The sequence below is a fragment of the Pectinophora gossypiella genome, chromosome 1 (assembly GCF_024362695.1).
Source record: "Pectinophora gossypiella chromosome 1, ilPecGoss1.1, whole genome shotgun sequence".
Classification (NCBI taxonomy): domain Eukaryota; kingdom Metazoa; phylum Arthropoda; class Insecta; order Lepidoptera; family Gelechiidae; genus Pectinophora; species Pectinophora gossypiella.
In genome coordinates this window covers 11,498,004-11,522,885 of record NC_065404.1, presented here as the reverse complement: position 1 = coordinate 11,522,885, position 24,882 = coordinate 11,498,004, and the positions used below count along the sequence as shown (strand labels likewise).

Below are 24,882 nucleotides of genomic sequence, written 5' to 3'. Positions count from 1 at the left end.
TGAGTATTCGTTACGATGTCACTAACACTCTGTATACATCTACCGATGCCGCATAAGCATTATAAAAAGTGTGTTGCTTGCAGATGAGATTGACTTTAGCCTTTGGTTTAGTTAGCTTTTCGATTGTACTATTCCGTAGGTTGGTCGAAATTTCGGGTCTTGTAACACATTTATATAATATGTACTATAGCATAAGACATGAAATGAAGACTTTGCCTAAAGAACTTGATTCCAGGCCATAACCTTTATAAAAAAAAAGTACTATAGCACCACGCCTCTATCCCCGAAAGGGTAGGCACAGGTGTATAATATATACGCCCACTCCTATACAGTATTTTGGACTTGTAAACTCTAAAAATGTGCGAGAATCACAAGTCGTCATTGCCGCCATTTTAGAATCTGTATCCTTACGGTAGGACTTGTTTCTGCCAACTCTAGTAAGGCGTGAGATGTGAATATATGTCCGTGGTAATCAGATTAGAGCCACTGTAGATGTCCGAACAGCCTCCGTGGTCTAGTGATTAGAGCGTTAAGCTCACGATCTGGAGGTCCGGGTTCGATTCCCGATGGGGACATTGTCGAAATCACTTTGTGAGACTGTCCTTTGTTTGGTAAGGACTTTTCAGGCTTGAATCACCTGATTGTCCGAAAAGGTAAGATAATTCTGTGCTTCGGAGGACACGTTAAGCCGTTGGTCCCGGCTATTAGCCGTAAAAACACCTCCACCAACCCGCAGTGGAGCAGCGTGGTGATGTATGCTCCATACCCCCTCCGGTTGATTGAGGGGAGACCTGTGCCCAGCAGTGGGACGTATATAGGCAGTTTATGTAGATGTCCGAAGTAAAAAGTAAAAATGTGCAATGTCAAAAATTTATTACAAAAACTTAGTACAAAACAGATATTGTAATATAGGCTCTAAAAATATATTATGCAATACAATGCAATAGTCTATACAATAAGATCTGATAAAATCGGCTTATCTGTTGGAATGGTTCTTGTTATTATGGAATGATTGATTATAACATTATTAAAATACTCTACTTAGATCCTTGGTCATTACAACACTAAACGTATTGATGCCGAGATAACACTGATTATATTTTCCATTAAATTTCCATTATTGTCTTAAATGGTTTTACAATAACAAACAATAAATAAACACAATAGGAAGACATTTTTTTCCACATGTCATTGCATGTAGCTCACAACGTCACATCTATGTCTAGCTAGGCTCATTCTGAAAATAGGCTGAGTAGAGTCAAAAAAATATTTTCTTAAAATCCTATAAGTTATAGAACAATGTAGTGAAATAGGAAATGCCTTGCAACAAAACAAAGATTACAATAAATGTAGATAATTCAAGGTGAAGCTGTGTGACCTCTACAGTAATCAATGACACTGAACATTTTTTTGCACTTATAATTGGTTCACTTTTCACGTGATTTAGATACTTAAACCTACCTTTAGCTGTTGTTATAACAGTTCAAAATCATTTCATTGATAAGAGCATATTGTTTTTAAGGCACTTGACTTTCAAAATTAGACTACAACAACACTAAATAACATGTAAATAAAATTCCTGAATATGCATGGATTTTATACCACTGTTGCACTGTCTGACTTTAAAATGACCTCTACACTAAGTATGTATACAGAATAAGAAAGTTGGAATGTAATGTTTTATATAAGTACTTAAGTATTAAATTATTTTAGTGATGTAAAATTATGTCAAAAACTAGTACAAATACCAATAAAAATATCACCATTAAATAAAATTCCCATCACCCAATCAAAAGTTTTGATAAAAATTGAGCAATTTCAACAGACAGTGGGCTTCTTCCATTTATATGAGCCTGAGTATTTGAAGTCATATGCAGACAATTTAGCATCTGCCTGTTGTGGCCCACGAGAGCCAAATTTATAAGGAATAGGTTTAATATGTTCATCTTCCAGTTTTTTAAGGACTGGAGTAAAAATACGCCATGCCTCCTTCAACTCATCATTGCGTACAAAATGCATCTGGCTTCCAGTAAAAACGTCAAGTATTAATCTTTCATATGCATCTGGGACATCAGTGTCCCTGTAACGCATGCTGTAAGTTAAATCCAGCTCAGTTTCAACCACATCAAACTTCATGCCAGGTTTCTTGCTCATCAGTTTCAGGTACAAAGCCTCACCTGGCTGGACCCTAATAACCAGTTCATTCCTTTTAGCATGGCCATCAAATATATCTCCAGGGACATCTTTATACTGAATCCTTACTTCAGCCTTTCTCTCATTTAGAGCTTTACCACAACGGAGTATGAATGGAACACCCTGCCACCTTTCATTATTAATAAAAAGACCAGCAAGAGCATAAGTTGGTGTTACAGAATCTTTTGGGACAGTGGGGTCATCAAGGTAACCCAATTTTTCTTCACCTTGTCCTTCAGGATTGCCCACATACTGGCCCACCAACAAGTCCTTGAGTTCAATTGGTTCGATATGTCTTAGAACCTTCACTTTTTCATTTCTAATATCATCAGGATTCAAAGTTACTGGCTTTTCCATAGCCACCAAAGACAGAATCTGTAGAAGATGATTTTGCATTACATCTCTTACTATGCCAAAGCTGTCAAAATAGCCTCCTCTTCCTTCTGTACCAAATGGTTCTTTGAAAGAGATAAGCACTGATGCAATGTTATCATGGTTCCAGGAGGGACTGAAGATTTTGTTGGCAAATCTTATTGTCATTAGATTTTGGACCATTTCTTTGCCGAGATAATGATCAATTCTGTAAATCTGTTCTTCCTTGAATAGTCCAGCCAAATGGTTACTTAACTTTTCAGAGCTTACATCATCGCGGCCAAAAGGTTTCTCAATGATTATCCGGGTAAACCCCTTAATGGATATACATGCATTCCTAATATTTACAGTAGTTTCATCAAACACTGTAGGTGGCACAGCAAGATAAAATATTCTGTTGGCCACAGGGCCCTTCTCAAACTTCGTAAGATGTTGGTTGAGATGTTCATAATCCACTCGCTTGTCATAGGATCCAGCAACATATTCATTTAATTCCCAAAATCGTTCCAACTTTTGCTCATCGCCAGGCCGCACTTTCATGTATTTTTTACTTTGTTCCCTGATTTGTTCTATAGTGAGTTTCGATCGAGCGTAACCAACAAACCTTGTATTTTCTGGTAACAAGTTGTCACGGTATAAATACCAAATGGTAGGATAAATCTTTTTCTTTGCTAGGTCACCCGAAGCACCAAGCAAGATGAAAGTGTGAGGATACTTAAAGTCAGCTTTATTTTCCATGTTGAAAAATTCGCAGTAATCCGTGTGAGGGCACTAAGAATTCAATTCCACTTAAATTGTTAACACCAGTAGCACAACTAGACTGCCAATCTCCAACCACTAATAAATAATGACGAAGGCAAATGAGAAATAACTGCAAAAGTTGAAAGTTTTTAGCGGCACAAGCACAAGGTGTTCTAAATAGTAAGCTTGTTCTTCACTCTTTTTTAATGCCATACTTTTGTCGGTTATAATACTGTGTCCTGATTCGTTGATAAGTGATTTTAAAGTTTAAACACCTATTACATCCAATAAGAACTAACGTATAAAATTTCGCTCGTAAAACGAATTTATTCTTAAATGACACTAGTGACATTAATTGACATTGAATATGGACGCATTCATATTATTTAAAAACACGTAAAATAAAAACACTAAAAACACGAAGTCATGCAAATGATGTCATCTGTAAAAACCTCTTTATAGATCTTTTTAAGTTACGAACCAGATAAAAGGACCCAACGCACTATTATATTGTATGTCATGCTAACCTTTGTACCCTAAGCCTCTTAACTCCTAAACTACTTATCAGAATTTAATAATTGATGTATCACTGACAGCGTCTTCATTGCCTGACACTGGCACTAAGGTCTGGCAGATGCGTACCCTAATGTATCATAGGAAAATGAATGACATTGTTTTTAAATACGACATATGACTGGCGAGAGGCGCTGCGGAGTATATGAAAAATATGAAAATAATAATAATAGAATAGGCTAAATAAGATAAGATAAGAAGAAGATTAATAGAATAGTTTAATGAATCCAATATTTTAATAAAAGTGAACGCGATCATAATTATTGCTGTCTATTCGTTTCTGAACGAAACCTCACCGTGACGTGACGCTTGTTTTATGTCATTTACTTGTGTACGGAAATAAGCAATTTTGAGCTAAATTTAATGTAAAAAGTAATAGTTATCGCGTAAACCATCACATTTTTAGATGAACTAAGTTCTGAGTGGATTGTGTTTCATAGAAACTTTAAAAACTTATGTATATCGAGAGGGTGTCATTTCATCTATAGGTATATTTAGTTCATCGACCTTGTTACTGATAGGTTCATCGTTGAAACTCTACAATATATGAAAGTGGTACTGTAGGCGATAAACAAATTATTGCAGATGATGGAGCCGTCGAGAGAACCAGGTATGTATGTTAATCATATAAGCTATGACTTGACGATTGAACATAAAACGTATTTGGTTATGTCAGGGTTTGTTCGGAGACGTCATGAATTTCCATCTAAACGTTCATTATACAGCACTTATTTTCAAATTCTGATAAGCTGGTTAGGTTTATGGTGTAAAACACCAAAATGTTGATAGAAAACTTTATTTTTTCTGACAATAAATAGATACACATTGAATGTGCACAATAACATGGCATGTGTTGTGCATAACATGCAACTTGTGCGTTGTTCTTTCTAGTATAATTTAAGCTGTCAACAGATCCTATACTGAGCTGTTGTATCTATACATTATAATAATTAGATTAATGAAATTGTTGTCATATAACATTCACCTTGTTATATTCCAATAGTCTGCATTTTATTAGTCACTGCAGACCATTGTGCATTTATTTATTTTCTACCTATTGTTTATTGTAGTTATATATAAGAAGCCAATAAGCTCAGCTCAGTGTATTGAATTAAAAATGATAAGTTATTGAATGAATCATGTGAATAATGATATGAATTGAATAACTTGAAACTTAATCCTTAAAAACTGTTTTGTTATTTAAAGTCACATTTCAACAAGAAGGAACAAGATAGAAAAAAAAATTAAAGGAATTAAAACAAATTAATCAGTATTCAGTCTACATTGAGTGTTTGTAGAATATCTTTTCATACTAAATGATAAGAGAAATATGCCAAAGTGATAAAAATGTCTACATTCTTAAATTTGAATATTGATAAAAAAATATTTTTTATTCACCCATATATCTAAAGGATTATATAGTATAATATATATTTTAATATAATATGTCTAGTCATATATTGTAGTATTCCTAATAAAACTTCAGATTGTCAGGCTAACAACTTTATCAGGTTCAAGCCCATTTTCATTTTAAACCAAAAAGTACCTAACTGTTTATAAATAGGTATTAAAATAGAATTATAAAGTCAGAAAAAATAAGGCTTACTACTTACAAAACTACAACAATGGGCTTTACATTTACTTTTTTTATGACATTACAGTTTGTACTTATTCAAATTTATGTTGGATGGAAGACTTATTCATATATCATTTTTTATTACTTTCTTTATCTAATAGTATTAAAATAAACTTTCCTTAATCCCTAATGAACTGGGTAGACCCATCAGATAATCAAGACAATGTGTAGACACTTTTGATACAAAATCCTTAATTGATAAACCATTATTATATAATTTATATCGTGCTGGAGAGGACAAACTTTCTACAACTGCAGATTATATATTTTTTAAATTGTTTACATTACCTCATTTTCACCCTCCTCAGAAGTACTTGACTAGTCGTACAGAGGGCACTTTATTTTTAATTCTCAGGGACTTTACTAGATGGCGCTAGTCTACATTAAAGATGCATTGTTATTGTATTGCCTCTGTTATAGCATTTCTTCTATATCTATAAAAATAATACACAATTTAATTTATCGCACACAATAGGCCCATTATATTAGAAAATTGATAAAAAAATATTATAAAATATGGCTCTTTGTTATAAGATTATTTTATTTAAATATTGTATGTGTATTTTTTAAATACACTATCTTCTCCTGAATTGTAACAGTAACCATAAAATTTTGCATAGGTAACTACGTATATAGGTAACTATTGATAAATCACATGACATTCAATGTTTTAATTTGGAATAAAATATAAAAAAAACGCAAAATCACAGCATTTTGTTTACAATGTTTAAAATTAATTACCTATATTTTTAAAATGATTACTTTTATCTACATTCACTTAAGTTTTTAAATATAGGTTAGGTACCTGGTATTAATTACATTTTACGCAAACAAATATCTTGAAAAGTTATTAAATCAATACCAATGCCAACCTTATAGAGAATGTTAATAATCTTTTTGAAATTATGGCGAAATAAATGCTAATTGTCGATTTGGCGTCAAAGCTGTCGAACATAAGATTCTTTATGCAACTAATCCGGTAAAAGCAAGTGCAAGGAAGGTGCGGCTTTCGGAATAGCACGTGTGATGCGTCGCGACAGGCACGACTGGGGAGGCGAGGGGGGTGCGCAGTCGTGTGCAGTGGACCACTCCACGTCGCACAAGGTCAAGGAGAATGATTAACAACGAAAATACAGCAAAACAAACGGTGGAGCGCGGGGCTGTGAGGGACGCGGCACGCCCGCGGCAGTCCGCACACCGCCGCCGCACGCCTCAGCCGCGCGTCCGGTGCTGCTCGCGACACTCTGAAAATCGATGCACGATCCGCAACCGGCACCCACCGACCATACCATGTAAATGTAACAGTGACCCTCACGAGTGACGTCACGGAAGCCGCCATGCGCACCCGGTCGTGATAGTGACATGATGCATCCAGCCACTCCATGCCGGTCTAGGGTTGTCTCGCGATATCCATAAACTGAACATAAGTCTTTGGACACACTGCATAAATATTTACCAGTGTTTAGGGATTACCTAAGAAACCGGCAATTAACATCTTGGTAATGTGAATTCATCTACGCGATAAGTTTTTTACGATCATGCGCTGATCCTCCGAGTGTTAGTTTATTTTACATTTTGTGTTAAAATCAACAAAGAAAACTCTTGGATTTTGGCACTTGAGTCTATTAAAGTCAGGTGTCGTCAGGAACAATGTATTAAATTATTATTTTCCTATAATATTCAATATTTCGTATGTATATTCATTACCTACATAAGTATCTTTATTACTCGATAAAGCCTATCTATCAGTTGAGACGCTTTGATTACCAATTTAAGATACATCGTCACGATAAACATCGGTTGTGGGGGGACTTTTTCACTTTTATCATCACGCGTTACCCGTTCATCATGACTAGAAAGCAATTCTCAAACAGTATCGATAAGAATTAAAACGTTAATGCTATTATCGTACCTAGGTATTTCTTCTTCTGTGAGCATAACGATGTAATGTTTTTATACCCTTATGTCTTTATCTGACACGAGTCATAAAGAGCATTGCAAGGTTGCAAGTGTATTGACTCTAGTGTTTTGAATACGCATATCTGTGCTCTATCGCTCTAGCTGCATTTCCATTCGTTTATTATACCCTTTTTTACCGCGAGATAACAGAAGTTTCCTCTTTTGATAGTTTGACGTCAGGATGATGTAACCGGCCGACGAGAGCTTGCCAAACTGAAGGGACGGATACCACGCCACAATCATGATGCCTATGTCGACAGAATATTTTCATAAAAGTAGAATAAGAGATTCAAACATATTCTACACTTCTAACTTAAACATTTTCCAAATGTTTCACCAATTTTATCGGAATAACAAATCGGAGCATCTGTTTTATTTGTTCACGTCGTGAATCGTATCTCATTACAGAAGAGTACCCGCACAATTATATTGTTCATAATAAAACGGTTTCAGCACTGTCGTTGCTATTATGTCCAAACATTCCTCATATTAATCTAGGCACAGCCGGCATGTTAAAAACATGTTTCCAGAATTGCTTCTTGTTGTCTTGCTCATTGTGGTTTTAATAATTTTATCGATGCCACCCTTGAGGATGCAGGATATAAAATGTACATTTCTTATAGAGGATTGATTCCTGACTCATCAATACTGGTTCAATGTTTGATGATTTATCGTTGCCGATTTCGGTTTTGATCTAATAAACAATCACATCATTCTTCTGTACAAGGACGTAGTTTGGGCCATCTATTTGGTACATGGCATTACATTTATTATTTTATAGAGTGGTTATCCGAGGCGATTGTATCACTGTCAAGGTCTTCTACTTTATTAGAATTCATTGCCGCCCTCATGCTAACTCACATTTGGAATACTAATGGCTCACTTTACTTTTTGTTAATGTATATTTTGGCGAGCTCGTTTCCTTTTTTACTTTATTTTTTCAAATTACGTTAAAAATTAAAAAGAGTAACTATTATTTCACCACCATATCTGATATGTTATTCACAACATAAAATCTTGCAATAGAAATGAGCATGCCTGCAGACAGGGGTACAAATTTATTGGCAAGGGAAAGAATGTGGCCAGCGGGCCACACACCATCAGATGGCCCGTCTACCTCATTAAATTTGACCTTCCATCTGTCTGAAGGTGGACCTCTGTTTTATCTAGACTTTTTGCGACGTAGTCGTTTTGATAATTTTACAGATGTACTACATTAAATATATTGACTGTATAATCTACTAAATTAAATTTACAAAGTCGAGTACTCTGTAAAAGCTGCCCCTATGGTCAAAACCAGGGTCAGAATTAAATTGCAAATGGGACATTATAGTTCCCAGTATTTAGAACAGATTTGACTAGTAGGTACCCATGCTAATTTTCCAACGAATTCTGTTAATCTAATCTGATAGCTACAATACTTTTCAGATTGCAATATTGCATGTAAAGCACATGTCAGCATTCTGTAGATCTATGCGCAGTAACACCACTGCAACTGAAATTACCTCATCATCGACCGTAAAAACTAAGGATTCTAAAACATAATCCTTTCAGAATCCAGAATAATTGTGTCTATGTTTATTATTGCCCAAGAAAGTGTTGGGTTCTGTTTAATGAGTTTCATTATATTTTGTTTGAATAGAGGAATTTCATGTAGGTAATAATACAAAGTTAGTTGGAGTTGGTTGCTATTCGTGAGACTGAGCGGGCGCGCGCCTCGTCACGCCGCGGAAAGTGTGGCTCGCTTGGTCACGGCCAAGGTCTCGCGGTACGCTGCGTTCATCATTATGTAACCGTGTTGTTGTATAAATGATAAAACATTCGCATTTTCATACTTTGCGTAAACCCACAACAATTGACTAAATTTTAACCCAAGAAATCCATATTCCCCCTTGTTTGTTATTGCACCTTTGTTGACCACAAAATGCCAATGCTCTTATTCAATGTTTTGAATCGTTAAACAAACATTATTTTTATCCTGAGGCGTAAAGGCAGTTCAGGTACCTCCATGTATTTAATTTAAGATGCCAGTAAATGAAAACAATAGATCGTTAGACCAAATTTTGCTGTTGGTCAATTGCAATGTTTTCAATTTCAACTAGACGCCCGCGTCATGACTATTATAAAATCTGATCGCGTCTGATAAGTCATCGCTGCTTCTATTAGATACTTTGTAGTTGTTAGTTGTATCAAATGGCATGATGTCGTTTAAATCTTAATCAAGGACATCAATTTTGGTTGTCTACCAATAAAACAATCGAAGCATTTGTTTGTGAATGTTGTGATCGAACAAGTTCCGGGCGTTCTCCCCGCGCAGCCGCGCTCGCTTCGCGGCGAGTGGCCTGGCCAGCGAGCATCGTTGCGATCTCGTACAGAGTGCAAACAAAAAACACCTGTAGTCGTCAGCAAATCGCCAAGGTCGCAGGCCCCCGCGGCGCGCTCCTCGCGTTCCGTTTACCCATATCTCGCGGCGAGCGAATGCACGCCCGCCTCCGCGCCTGACTCACCGACCCCGCCGCCTTACACCCGCGGCGCCCCGGGTCAAGTCTAGGACAGCCGTTTGACTTTGCTCCAGCACTGTGACCGCTTCTTTGAAATTATGCCGCCTGGTGACGTCACCCATTTCACACACGTTCAGTGAACCAACCCTACTGCTCTACATCCGTTCGTTATATTTTTATTTACGGCGCAACTGTCGCATTACATGTTTACGTTTGGCTATACAAGTTCTCCTATCTTTGGAAAATGCGCAATTTGGTTTACACACATGAAAATGAAAGTGTAATCAAAAGCCAGTGCGATAAGGTGGTGCGCGCGCGTCGCTATTGTCAATGTTAATTGTGGCTGGCGGGCGCGTCAAGTCAAGGTCGGCGCGGATCGATGCAGGGAGGGGGCAGGCGGCGTGCCTCCGCACTACTACCCATGCAAGCATGCAGTGCGCGCAATGAAGAAAGTGAAGGAAAGTGGGGACATTCCTAGAGCGATCCAAACTGCTCTGCGCTCGTTAATCTAGTTTTTGTATCCACCCGTCTCACTGAAAGAAATCATTTTACGTTTCTTGATATTATGAAGTGTTTGTTCATATTTTCTAAACCAGGGTTTTATCTGAACTTATTTTCTACGTAGATTGTTTTCCTTGTTGATATTACCGGTCGTTTGTACTCGTTTAGTACGAGTAGAGAGATTCCTTTTGTGGGGCTCTCAGAATCCAGCAACATTAAGCTATTAAACCTATTCCCTTATTTCTATTTGAAGTATTCTATAGCCGTTTGATTGACGCTTTTGTCGCATTGACGATGGCGTGCTTTTACTAGGTGGGGTGTTATTATTGATTTGTCAAATTGTCACCCTCATAGGCAGGCTTTACGCGATAAGGCCGCCATTTGCCATGTAGTTAAGAGTCTTTTGTAAATATTTCCTTTTATTTTGGTGCAATAATGTATATTTTTATTGTATTGTAGGTATAATAACATTATGTATGTGGTGTTCGCCCACGTAAATTTAGTTCGAAAAGAAATCTCGCGTTACAAGACAGGCTATCAATTTCATAGACTGGTGGTCGTCAAGGAGACCGCTTGATTGACAGGTCGGGGTAATGTAGTCGCCTGATACACCCATGTTGCCATCCTACGTCAAGCGTAAAGGGATATGGATTCGCGCCTGGATGGGTTCTTTTGAATTGGGCGTGAATAATGTCTGAACGCCCACGCCATAAATGAGGCGATTCTTTACACATCGTTAATGGCTCTCTGGGGTTTCGGTGTTTAATTTTGTTTATTAGTTTTTGCAGATGGAAAGTGAGATGGGTGGTGGTAGTGGAAAGTTATGGAGCAGTCAAGTGATCCCACCGTGGCGGGTCTAATTAATGTCTCACGCTAGGCAGCCAGGCAGGCGTAAAGTTCTGCATTAAGGGACACGTGGAGCACTCAACAGACTAGATTGTATTATGCAAATTATATCGCAGTCTGCATTTTGTGATGCTCACTCTTTGTAGCGTCTTAGTTTAATTTCGCTTTCTTCAACTTTTTCCACATTGTCATTCTTTTCTTCATTTCTCAAATGTCTCTCTGATTTGCCTATTCGCATTTAAATGTATCCATTTAGTTTAACAGTGTTAACACGTCATTATTTAACAGAGATAAACCAAAGTTCAATATGCGAACCAAATAATCTGATACGTTGGGGTCGTAACCGCCAATTTGATCAGTTTGCCAACGTGTAACCGTGTAACGAACATCAATTTAAGTACAAATTCTATTTTGGAAACACGTGTACGTGGTCCAAGGTCTTACTATAATTCGTCCTCGAATAAAATAAACACCATCCGGTGTTTTGTTTTACTTGAAAAGTTGTTAAAATTCATTTTTTCAGTAGTCCAAGCAACAAAGCCCCCTCACAAATGATTCATATCGTTACGGAAATTTCGTATATAGCCAAGTATGGGTCTACCTAATTTTCATTAGAAGTGTACAAACTTTGTTCTTTTAATCCATCCAAGCTCTTCACCTTCAAATCCAATCCGAAGTGTTCCGGAAGTCTTTTTGAACGCCGCCCTTTCATAAAATCTTCTTACATCTCAAGTGTTCAATATTCTATTACCCATTCCTTATCTGGTTCGTCTATGTTTTTTTTAGTTTCATTTTGTTCGATGCAACCTATAATGTACAATAACGAAATATGTATTGTCGTTTAGATGTATTTTCACACATGTTGAGTTTATTTGCATTTTCTCTATAACGTTTACGTGTCGTTGAAAACTGCCAATTGAAGTTGAAATTAGTTAGCAAAACGGTGAAAGGATTATTTATAGAGCCTTTAGGCGTTGGATGACACAGGTTTTAATACTTCAGAATGACATTGAATCGATAGTTTTAAGTTTATAAACCGTGCTGGTTTCTAGGTAGTGACACAGCATAAAATTCTATATGGTAGAGGCTAGCGCAGGGAGTGCGGTCCATGAGTGACGCAAAACTTAATTACAGAAACGCGCCGTAGCCACGATCACGAAGGCCAACGGCTAACAACCACAATTATTTAGACGATACCAAATCTAACATAACTATAAAATATTTATACGATTTCGTTCAATTCGGTATCATATGCAGGTTATTGGCAAAAATGCGATTATAGCGACTCGTTTTCCAACATAAAATCAGATTTATTCACGTATGATTGTATGCGGACCTTGAGCGCGTCGGGTGAGACCTTCAACGCCGGTAACCGCGCGGAAGTTGGCTGGTACCTATATTTTTTGTCAATTTCGTGCTTGTTGAGTTCTAGCACGCATTAGTCACTGGCTAAGCATCGCGGTCGACGCATTGTTGACGGCTGCAGCGCGATATCGCGCGGGTGCAATAACAGCCGCTATCACAATGTCACAACGACGTCTGCTTTGTCCCCGGCTCTGACGCTTTTGTTCGCGCGCGGCAGCGCCGAGATACAGTCGCGTTTTCTCAATTTGAGCGTTCATCATAATCGCGGTATCATACCGCGAATTGATCGTGTGGATCGGATCGTGCATCGGGGCCGTTCGGTTGACGTGTGAATTTGTGCAGTGTTATTGCGGTCACCACTTCAGTGCGAGGTTGCGAGTGATGTGAGGATGCTAGTGCGTGGCCATGTCGAGCGTGGCGAAGAAAGACAAGCCGACGATGTCGGTGACGGCGCTGATCAACTGGGCGCGGCCGGCGGGCCCGCAGCAGCCGCCGCCCGCGTCGCCGGCGCCCGCCGCCGCTGCCATGCTGCAGCACCTGCCGACGCCTTCCCATATGCCCACGGTTGACTGTTCCCTCGACATGCAATGTAAATATCCACATCATTTACACCAATCTAATCCAAAGTTATTGGTGCAACTTTGATCGATCTTACCTAACTATAAACATTCAGGGGAGATTAACTGAACCGATTTGCTGCATTAATATAATAAATACATCGGCGTTCAATTAATCAATACAAAACATGACGCACATAGGTAACTTATAGGTCAAACGTTGGATTAATAGGTAGTTTTATTATTTAACCCTGGACTTCTAGCTGTATCGATTTGACTATTGAAGCATCGCTAGAACCGGAAAACATGGTCTGCAGTAGTTACTGACATTCAGCTGATAGCTTATTGATTTTTTACCTATACCTATGGCTGATTCATTTACTCGAATCGTGCTCGCATAATTTTATTGAGTATTACAGACTGTGGTACATTAAGTGTGATGATTACAGAACGTCAAGCGATGTTTCTTATCCGATAGTTTTGGTTAATTATAATTTAACAGATATGACATTAATTGCGCGACGAGATTATCTCGTTTCGCAAGAGTGGAATCTGTTGTTGCGTTTGAAAAGTATATTTAAACTTAAACTTGATTATGAAGTTAATGCGAGTTTGTTTACAGTTTACCGAATACGTACGACGTCTTCTAATGAGATTACGAGTCGTTTGCACACATGAAAATAAGGGTTAAATTGTTAGGATAATGTAATTCATTCCTAATCTCAAATTTTCAAATGATTTATTCTCCGAAATGCAGAGATAGGGTTGTTGTCGAAGGCGACGATGTGAAAGTAATTTTAAGCCTTCGCACGAGATATGTTTTGCGAAAACCCATTTGAAGGATACGACGTATTATATTGGTTGGTTGTTGAAATAGAAGTTCGTATAATCTGTTAAGTTTTGCGAGATTTTCTGAGAATGAAGACACATTATATGGTCCTATGCACACACAATGTTGCGAGAGTGATGAAAAGCCCTTCACTGTAACTTCGGGGACCTTTTAATTTATTTTAGAGTAAACATACCTACGCGCGGCCGCGTTAATAACTTTGGGGGCTTTATTGCGGGGTAAACATAATTTTCTACAAAATTCATGAAACATAAAACTATTTTTATAGAAAACAATTTCGTTCAGCTTAAACGCTTAGGTTGTGGGGCTTTACTTCGTAGTTCTAAAGACCGAAAGGACCTTGCCCTTATTGCCAATGCCAAATTAAATTCAATGGCATTGGCAACAACTTTGATATTGTTAGGTTTCCCGGTAGCTTTCTTCAGATTTAGTTCGCGTGATTTACACATTAAATCTTGTTGTGGTAAAAGCTTGACACTTCAAATGTTCAATAATATTTCTTTAGTGGTTACCTAGCACTCAACTTGAATACCTAATTGAAACGATTAAGTATTTTTAGCATTTTTATTGGTTGCGTGTAGGTATTTTTTTCTGGGGAGATTTCATTGCCGTATGATATGTATATTTCCAGAACCCTCGCGGCTCCGATAAACAAATTATTCCTCTTCCCTCCCTACACGAGCCAAGAAGCATGTTTAATTCGATATATTTTACTTATTCTTAGAAATACGATCATTTGATGTGCTTTGTGAAGCTCTACCTACAAGTTTTATTCTTTGTTGGCTCTTAACATACTTTTATTTCCTATCCTACCTCGGGGAAACTTGATTTCAACTGTCTTTGATGTTCCAAAATAATTCCATTAAGTTGAGCTTAAGCGTGAATTTTGCTAACTTCCTTTGTTAAAGAGATGAGCAGACATTTTGTTACATAAGCGCTTATTATGGAATCATTTCGTAAACTGATTTCGTTTTGGTTTTATTTACCTTGAACGCCTTGGATGTTCCATGGTGTTCTTCTAGGTAATTGAAATGTATAACCTAATAGAAGTTTCCATTACCATAAACGACATGAAATCAATGACTTTGTTTGAAGCTTCTCTAGAATAATAGCAAAGGAGAATGGGCGAATCTGGTCCAAGAACCTCCACTGATGAGACTTATATGTAATGAAAGCTTATGCTTTCTCTATGAATCTGGCAAAGTTCTATCAGATTCTGTCCCGGGGTTCTTTTTTTACGGCCATGTTTGTCCTGGCTAAAAATGTGATAAAATACAGTGGGAGCTAAAATCGACTCAAGATTTGTTGCTGGATAACTAAGTCTACATAAATAATTATGTATCATATTGTATATCATTTTAAAGAGGATCTTTTCCAAAATCCGAAACATAAAAAAAACAAAAAAAATCTTTTTGTAAGCGAATTATAGTCAATTTATATCTTTAGCGCCATTGTTTCTCGGTAGCTAAGTTCAAGTTTCATGCCTTTTACCCCTTCCAAAAGTATCTTACCGATTTTTTTTATATTGCTTCCGGAATTTGATCTGAGTGATAATAACAAGAAAAATAAATAAACACCTCTCCGATAGAGACCGGCTAAGCTATTGCCTATTGCAAGAAATCGTCATCATTAGCAAGTCATTACGGTATTGCATATAAGCTTATCAGCAACTTGGAACTTGGTCCAAGAACCTCCACTGGTGAGACTTGCATGTAATGATAGCTTATACTTGTCCTATGATTCTGGCAAAGTTCTATCAAACTCTGTCCTAGGGTTTTTTTACGGCCATGTTTGTCCTGAGTTTACAGTAGTGGACTGCAAAAATCACCTCAGGATTTGTTGTCGAAAAACTATTTAACTAAGTCTATATACATAATTATATATCATAATGTATATCAATTTTAAAGGGGAAGGTTATCAGAATCAGAAACATAAATAAAAAAAATGCATTAAGTATGTCAACGACTTTTAGCCAACTCACGTCCGTAGCACCATTTTTCTCAGCAGCTACGTACGAGTTTCGCGCCTTCCAACCTTTCCAAAGAAGCCCAATCATTTTTTACTTCTTCTGATATTGCATTCTTAACCTGACAAGTGACAATAAAGAAAAAAAAATAAGAAGAAATAAAATAGATACCATTCCGATAGAGGCCGCGTAAGCTATGGACCTATTGCAAGATAACGTACTCAAAGGCTAGTCATTATAATCCAACAGACGTAACGTGATTAGAATGCGGCGGGACGGAAATGTAGTACATCGCCTTATGCGAAAGAGACGAAATATGTGTCTCTTTAACACTAACAGTATACAGCTTAGTACGAGAGAAACAAGAAATAAGTCATTCTAATCAAGATGCAATACAATGACTCTATTGTATACAAAAGAAACACATTTATTAAACAAGTTCAGGCAATAACTGGTGCAAAAGGCGGCTTTATTGCCAAGGTAGCAATTACTACCAGGCAACCTTACGTTTATGATACGTTTGTTGTACCATTCGGCATTGTTTATAAGACAAGATATAAGCCTGGATTAATAAAACAAGATTGTGGTGAAAGAAAACATACTACATTTGCGTCCTCCCGCATTCTAATCATGTTAGTGTGTTGGATTATAATGACTAGCCTTTGAGTACGTTATCTTGCAATAGGTCCATAGCTTACGCGGCCTCTATCGGAATGGTATCTATTTTATTTCTTCTTATTTTTTTTTCTTTGTTGTCACTTGTCAGGTTAAGAATGCAATATCAGAAGAAGGAAAAAATGATTGGGCTTCTTTGGAAAGGTTGGAAGGCGCGAAACTCGTACGTAGCTGCTGAGAAAAATGGTGCTACGGACGTGAGTTGGCTAAAAGTCGTTTACATACTTAATGCATTTTTTTTTTATTTATGTTTCTGATTCTGATAACCTTCCCCTTTAAAATTGATATACATTATGATATATAATTATGTATATAGACTTAGTTAAATAGTTTTTCGACAACAAATCCTGAGGTGATTTTGCAGTCCACTACTGTACACTCAGGACAAACATGGCCGTAAAAAAACCCTAGGACAGAGTTTGATAGAACTTTGCCAGAATCATAGGACAAGTATAAGCTATCATTACATGCAAGTCTCACCAGTGGAGGTTCTTGGACCAAGTTCCAAGTTGCTGATAAACTTATATGCAATACCGTAATGACTTGCTAATTAATGATGACGATTTCTTGCAATAGGCAATAGCTTAGGCGGTCTCTATCGGAGAGGTGTCTATTTATTTTTCTTGTTATTATCACTCAGATCAAATTCCGGAAGCAATATAAAAAAAATCGGTAAGATACTTTTGGAAGGGGTAAAAGGCATGAAACTTGAACTTAGCTACCGAGAAACAATGGCGCTGCAGATATAAATTGACTATAATTCGCTTACAAAAAGATTTTTTTTTGTTTTTTTTTTATGTTTCGGATTTTGGAAAAGATCCTCTTTAAAATGATATACAATATGATACATAATTATTTATGTAGACTTAGTTATCCAGCAACAAATCTTGAGTCGATTTTAGCTCCCACTGTATTTTATCACATTTTTAGCCAGGACAAACATGGCCGTAAAAAAAGAACCCCGGGACAGAATCTGATAGAACTGTGCCAGAATCATAGGGAAAGCATAAGCTTTCATTACATATAAGTCTCATCAGTGGAGGTTCTTGGACCAAGTTTCATACAAAAGTGCCCATTGTCATTTAAAATTAGAATTGAAAAGTAGTAAACTATTTTTATTAACGGGTCGAAACGTGATTAAATGATACCTAAATAAGGCAAATAACAATTACCTAATTAATTTGTTATTCCCGACGGTAAAACGTAAGTAAAGAGATATTATTTATTTAATAAGGTAGTGAAGGTTTTGGTTGAACTGAGTTCAAAGAAACCAAACAATGTTAAGCATATTTCTGTTCTCTTTAAGATTCTCCGAATTTATTTAAAATAAAAAGGTATAACAACATCTCTAATTAGTCTAGAAACAAGAAAAAACTACACATATGAGTATTTGTTGACCGTTTTAATACGTGATCATAGTCAACAGACATTGTGCTTACATTTTTAAAGTTGATGTCATCTTTTAAATTAAAATAATCAATTGTGGGTGTCTGTAATATCGATAATAAAATGCAAATATATGCTCACCGTGTAAGAGTGTTGTCAGTCGGGTCTAATGGGGGACTTTCCAGGGTACCTTCCCAAAAAAATATAGATGGCGCTGTACAGAGTTGCCTTCGTTTAACCTTCTAGACATTTGCATCTTTTATCTTTGTTTTTGGGTATAAATGATGACCCTTGTTCACTCAACCTCAACACATCTTCTACCCATTATTATTCTGATCAAAATAAAGAGAAGCATTATATGTAGCAACATAATTCTGTACCATAATTGATCCAAATATCAAGCAACAATTATTTGTATATATTCCTCCGCCATTTGGGCAATGAGAAAATAGGTAATTATCACGTTAAATCTGTACAACGCCATCTATATTTTGGGGAACATAGCCTGGAAAGTTCCTCATTGCATTCCGTTGTTCTCATCCAACGATTTTCGTGAAAATTGAAATGTATTGTTCCCGACATAGGTACATTTAGTAATTTACGATATTTAGGGACCGTCACATTTATCTATTAGGACGAGTCTCGCCGTATCGACCGATAGTAGGTATCCAGACTAGCTATAGCGAAGCACTAACAACAAATAACTTCCACCTATGTGTACTTGTTGTTTATTACACGACCATGTCATTGCATGTTATTGTCGATATAACTTAACGTTGAGGACCGGTCACACATAAATCGATACGCGGCATGTAATCGATACGCTCCCAGCGGTCTTAGCTATGATAATAAGTATTCTGAATAATTAATCCTTTCGGATCAGGAAATGTCATGTTCCAGATACGTTCAAAATGCGTTTCAATAATATGAACCGATTGCGACAACATGTGTTCTAGAAGTGAGCGCAGTTTCTAAAAGCATCGTCTCAAGGAGAGGGTGGTGCTGTTTATTTGCTTTTTGTCCTCCGACAGCCCTCCGGCCAAAGACCGGTTCCGCTCGGTTTTTCTAAACACAGATTCTTTTTGTTTCCTAAATTTTTGGCGTCGTATATCAGTCGAATGATCCAGAATTCGGCATTTATAGTGAGTTTTTTCTTTTGCCCTGTATTTTAATGCATTCATTTGAATTTCAATTGAGAATGGTACGTCTGATTATTTTAGACGAGCAGATCACGGGAGCAGATATTTTGTTCTGTTTTCAGAACTTGTTTTAAATTAAATTTGACACCTGTCACCAGGGCAGGGTTAATGTTACCTGGGTAAAAATGCTTATAGGTAATAGGGTAGTTTCCAACGAGTCAAATCAGTTACTTTTTACTAAACGTCAAATCACGAATATATTATGGAATTTGTATGAAAAATCAACCTGTGACGTCAAGGAAAAACGTGACAAAATGTCTCACTTATTATTACATTTATCTTTATTAAAATTTATGAATAAGTTAAATACGTTACTTTTATTTTTGTTTAAAATTAGCAAGTACCTACATTTTTTTCTTGAAATCGGTTTCACGGAAGCTAAGCTTAATATATTCTATAAGCTTAATAGCTCAGTCAAAACCTCACTCAAAGCGGCTCAGTAGATTTTTTGAGGTTAGGTTAGGTTATCCTTTGGTGAATCATGCAAACAAACATTATAGACAGACAAAAATGGAAATTGTAAAATTCAAAAGTATCGTTAATTACCAATAAAAGTAACGGTATAAATTATCGTTACGTTAGTAAATTATTGGTATATTTTTTATCGTTACCATGGTTAGTTTTTGAAAATAACGTTACGTTACGTCAAACCCTGACTGGTATATTGCTCCTGAGATTGTTTGAGCGGATCACAGCTTTGTAATATGATGGGACTATTATAATGGGCTATGGGTGGATCACACTACGGTTAATCATAACTCGACTTTCTATAAAAAATGCGGCAAGTTGTCTTCTGATTACTTTTGTGTAGCTCGGCCCATCATTCGGATGTAACGACCGACGTACAGGAGGGCATACGTTTATGTACGTATGTTTAGTGAATGTTTTGGTTGCAGGGTTGAACCTGGAAGGAGGCTTCATGTCGCCCATGTCTCCGCCGGAGATGAAGCCGGACACGGCGATGCTGGACGGGCTGCGTGACGACGCCACCTCCCCCCCGGCCTTCAAGACCAACAACTACCCCCCGAACCACCCCCTCAGCGGTTCCAAACATCTCTGCTCGATATGCGGCGACCGGGCCTCCGGGAAACATTACGGCGTCTACAGGTAAACTACGTTATATTTTCAAGAAGAGAACAGTTTTTTTTGACTCGAACGAGATTCCAGTTTTGCGCCGACCTTGGCATAATGATGTTACAAATCGGAAAATTCGCTGGGGTGATGTAACGGCTAAAATGCGCGAGAATTTTTCGGTAGAATTTTTCCCTAAGTTCTATCTTTCACTTATTTTTCATTCCATCACAATATTGTTAATACAGAAATCAATAGTATATACCTATTCCTTGTGGAGCATCACATCTGAAAGCTGGCAATCTCCAATTTAAACAAAAGAATGTTGGTAAATCAATCAATCTATCCGTCCTTCAGAAGTCGTAGGTACTTCCGTTGGCTCGTGTCGTTCTCGGTGTAATTGGTTCTTTTGATCTTCAGATCGATAGTCATTTAGGGTCACTGTTCAGCCGCTATGAATGATTCAACTCAGAACCGTTTAGCCGCAATTACTTTTTCTGTTACCGAGACGCTAAAAATAAATCGATAGTTAAGGATTATGAGCTTTCGAGTATTCAATTTCATCAAAATACAATGTCTCGAAACATGCTTGTTATGATCTTCATGATTGGCACTTATTCGGTTGCGTGAAGCTATAATATTTCGTATTTTCATGTTTAGTGATATGATATGAGTTCTTATTATAGAGATGCCGCGTAATCGATAGGACCGACATATGCACAAAACGGTTATCCATACTAATATTATAAATGCGAAAGTATATGTGTCTGTCTGTCTGTGTTTGTCCGTCTTTCACGACAAAACGGTGCGACGGATTGACGTGATTTTTGAAGTGAAGATAGTTAAAGTGATATAGAGTGACAAAGGCTATTTTTGTCCCTTTCTAACCCCCCACTTCCCTAAAATGGGGGGTGGAAGTTTGTATGCGTTCCGCAATTTTCAAGATAGAAAGCTAAAAATTGGTATGCGGACTATTTGTAAGTAACAAAAAATCAATCCTCATTTTTTTTTGGAAATTTGCCCCCAACCCCTTTCAAGTTTATAGGGTGGAAATTTATATGACACTTTTCGCAGCTTTCAAGGCTATACGAAGCTAAAAATTGATACATTAGGGAAGGGGAACCGTGTTACCCGGAATTTAACGCGAGCGAAGCCGCGGGAAAATGCTAGTTTAATATGAGGCAAGGATCGTATTATAAAACTTTTACTTTCCACATTTATGCCATGGTTGATGACATTGGTATTCCACCTCACAACCCACACTATAAGAAGAAGACTTTCCACATCATATATTGCTTCTTTGGTATCGCGAAAGTAATCCGCAATCGATCGATGTAGCGGTCCAGGCAGAAATGGCTTGGTGAGGTTGTAACCGCTTCACACGCCGAAGTGAGTTAACAGGCGACGTGTGTCCAATTTAGTGCTGAGGGCATATCTCCCTCGTCTCTACGATCTGTGGATACGATGCTAAATGTATTAAGTTAGTACGTATCACGGCGTCCGCGTCGCTAACTACATTACCGTCGCCTGTAGTATACAGGAATCAAGATTGCCTGGATAATAGACGCCAGCACTATATCGTTTCTCGGGTTCTCTATTTTTACGCATCATTTTTTATGTAATAATTTACCATGGCATAATGTTACTTGTCCTATTATTAGTTACGCATAATATTAATTTGTCATAACTATTTAAGCATAATTTTGAAACTCATAACTACCATAAGCATAATAATTAATGACAATAATGACATATAAGCATAAGTATTATAAGCATAAAAACTATACTCCGAATAAGAAAAGTTTTGGCACAACTTTGAACATTTCCGAAACTTACTTTTTCCTTGATTGCATTTGATTCATGATTGTGACTTTTTATATTTTTTGACTCTATTTCATGCTGTTGGTGATCATTCAGTATACTTTTCGTGTGTAAGATAAACATACTGGCGGCGTAGGGGTGGCCCAAGGGCCGCCCCCGCCGCACCCTAACCTACTGTTATGCCTTCTAAAAATTATGACAAAACACTATTATTCTAAAAAAGAATTATGGATACCTATTTATATGCGAATCAAATTTATACCAACAAATATTAGTCCAAAAATAAGTTATACCTAACAAACCAGTATTCTTAGATGTTATTATGGGAAAGTACTATTATGCTTTAAAACGTTATGCGAAAAGGATTATGATAATTAAAATTATGACAAACACATTTATGTATTTTAAGAGAATCCCCGTTTCTCGACGTTATTTGCTATCAAATCCGAAGGACGAGCGCCAACCGTTTCCGTCGGTCCAACTTTTTGTCCTGATTTTTTGCTCATCGATACCCATGTGTATGCGAGCAGTCGTTAATGTCTATCAAATATGGCGTAGCAAATAGAATGATAGGCCCCCGTAGCTATATTAATATATATGTAAATGTGTTGACTAGTATGTAACGATAATCCACATGTATTGAAAGTTGACAAGCGTGATGGAGATGAGTAATATCTGTCCTTTATAATGTTACACGTTTTAGCTGTACAGTAAGAAATTGCGTAGGCACGGTTGCTTTTGGTCCAAGTACCACAGAGGGAAATTAAGCTTATTGCGTACTTATTTCTCAGATATTTATGGTTATTATAGTTAATTTTCCTCATTGAAAGCAGTTTCAGCTCCTTCGGTATTATTGGTTCCCAAATTGAATTCGAAAATGTCACGCATTCCGTGTCTGGGTCACGTCGTTAACGTTTTGTGACGAAAATGGTATAAAGTTTACGAGCAATTTATAAAAGTAATTTACGAGTAAGTATTATAGTTGTGTCTGTGAGAAAGATCGATCTGGAGTTTATAAGAAGCAGTCTAGACTACCGAACCAGACGACGTGGAATAGAATAGAGTCGCTGTAATACACGTTGTACACCTAATATTACTTACGGCATTCGCCGAAGTAGTATATTGAAAATCTTTAGACTGGAATTTGCTTGTTATCAACAAAGAATATAAATAAGTCTGTTCAACATCGCAAATGATATTTTGTTGCTCGTTGTTATTGTTATTCTGTTAGTTCTAAGGTCTTAATTTATAATCACGGGTCACGCCTGAAGTCGGGTATTAAATCTGGATTTATTCATTTCTGTGTAGATTTGCAATTCTATTGATCGGCACCCGCCCGTAATGCTATTCATGAGACATATTATTTCCACCTTGAGAATACATCGCCGATAATATAATCGAACACAGGTAGAGTTCTGCCTATAAGTACGTGCTCTTATTGATAGGACTTCACGCGATTTGGTATCTCGTTTTTTTAACCGAGTGCCAACAGGGAAACTTTCCGTTCATCATTATTATTTATCTTAGGAAATCTAATAATTTGTGGATCATCCTACTATGTATGTCCCAAATGCAGAGGTTTTTATTATATTTTTACATAATATACATAATATAATACCTATATCTTACAATTTTGCTACTGTACGAGATGGTTTAATAATTTCTTACAGACTTTTATTTACAAAGTTCACAACAGTAACTAATGCATCCATTCATTATCTATTTTTTATATGAATTAAAAATACTCAACATATTTTTGTATATCTGTCATCGAATTTAAAACCAGTTTTCCTTTTGTAAATATACCTTTGTACCTAGACTTTTATTATAATCATGTCCAGCAAAAGGAGACTAGATTGTTGTTTGTTTTTCAGCTGGTAGCCTTTTTTCTTCTATTTTTATTCTTTCGTTCTTATTTTACAAAATAAATATTCTATGACTTGTAAAAATCTCTGTATATTGTAGTTTCATTAATGCAGGTCCATTTTATACATATCTACCAAGTCTTGGGATAACATAATGCTATTATGAATGTTTCAGAATTTTGGGGGAGATATGAGACTTTAGATTCTATGTATACAGTCATGAGCAATATAATGTACCCACTTTAGGACTCTGTCGCACTAACATATTTGACATTTAGTGAGACTTATAGTTCAATTTGTCAAAAAAGTTAATGTGACATGGTACCAAAGTGTATACATATTAATGCTTGTGACCGTACATGATCCAAAACAATAGCAAAACGCACATTGAATATCAATGGATACAGTTTAGTTTTTGGATCGAAAACACAAATATCATGCCGCTTCTATGCTGTTCTGGGAGCATATAAAAAACATAGAACACGTTCAGCTGCTTCTCTTCCCGGGCATGTCGTAAAAACCGACAGAGGGATTGTGTCATCTAACATGATGGACTAATGTTATGGGCGATAGGCTGATCCCTTATCACCATAAGGTTCATCATATCCATCTTTGGACTTCGTATCAACAGTGGCTGCAAGTTGTCTGTGATTACTTGTGGCTCTGCCCACCCCATTAGGGATTACGGGCGTGAGTTTATGTATGTATGTATGTATGGAAATGTATCATCATCTCCCCAGCATTATCCCGTTTTTCACAGAGTCCGGTTACCTAACCTGAAGATTTGACAGGTCCGGTTTTTTTA

The 24,882-nt window shown here is 37.0% G+C and overlaps 2 protein-coding genes across 6 annotated transcripts in view; one reads left to right on the top strand and one right to left on the bottom strand.

The window, feature by feature from the left end:
• Positions 1–1,203: 1,203 nt before the first annotated feature.
• LOC126372688 (glucose-6-phosphate 1-dehydrogenase) lies at positions 1,204–3,497 on the bottom strand. Its single transcript, XM_050018565.1, has one exon. The coding sequence runs from the start codon at positions 3,301–3,303 to the stop codon at positions 1,819–1,821; it is 1,485 nt and encodes a 494-aa protein (XP_049874522.1). The 5' UTR covers positions 3,304–3,497; the 3' UTR covers positions 1,204–1,818.
• Positions 3,498–4,174: 677 nt separating this feature from the next.
• The window catches only part of LOC126372762 (protein ultraspiracle homolog), a 44,041-nt gene continuing 23,333 nt past the window's right edge, over positions 4,175–24,882 (top strand). The window contains exons 1-3 of one of the 5 annotated variants that reach the window (XM_050018750.1): positions 6,709–6,807; positions 13,030–13,276; positions 20,217–20,427. In XM_050018750.1, the coding sequence (XP_049874707.1) occupies positions 13,093–13,276; positions 20,217–20,427 (395 nt within the window). In that variant the 5' untranslated portion in view covers positions 6,709–6,807; positions 13,030–13,092. The other 4 variants (XM_050018829.1, XM_050018966.1, XM_050018680.1 and 1 more) reach the window with 4 other exon arrangements.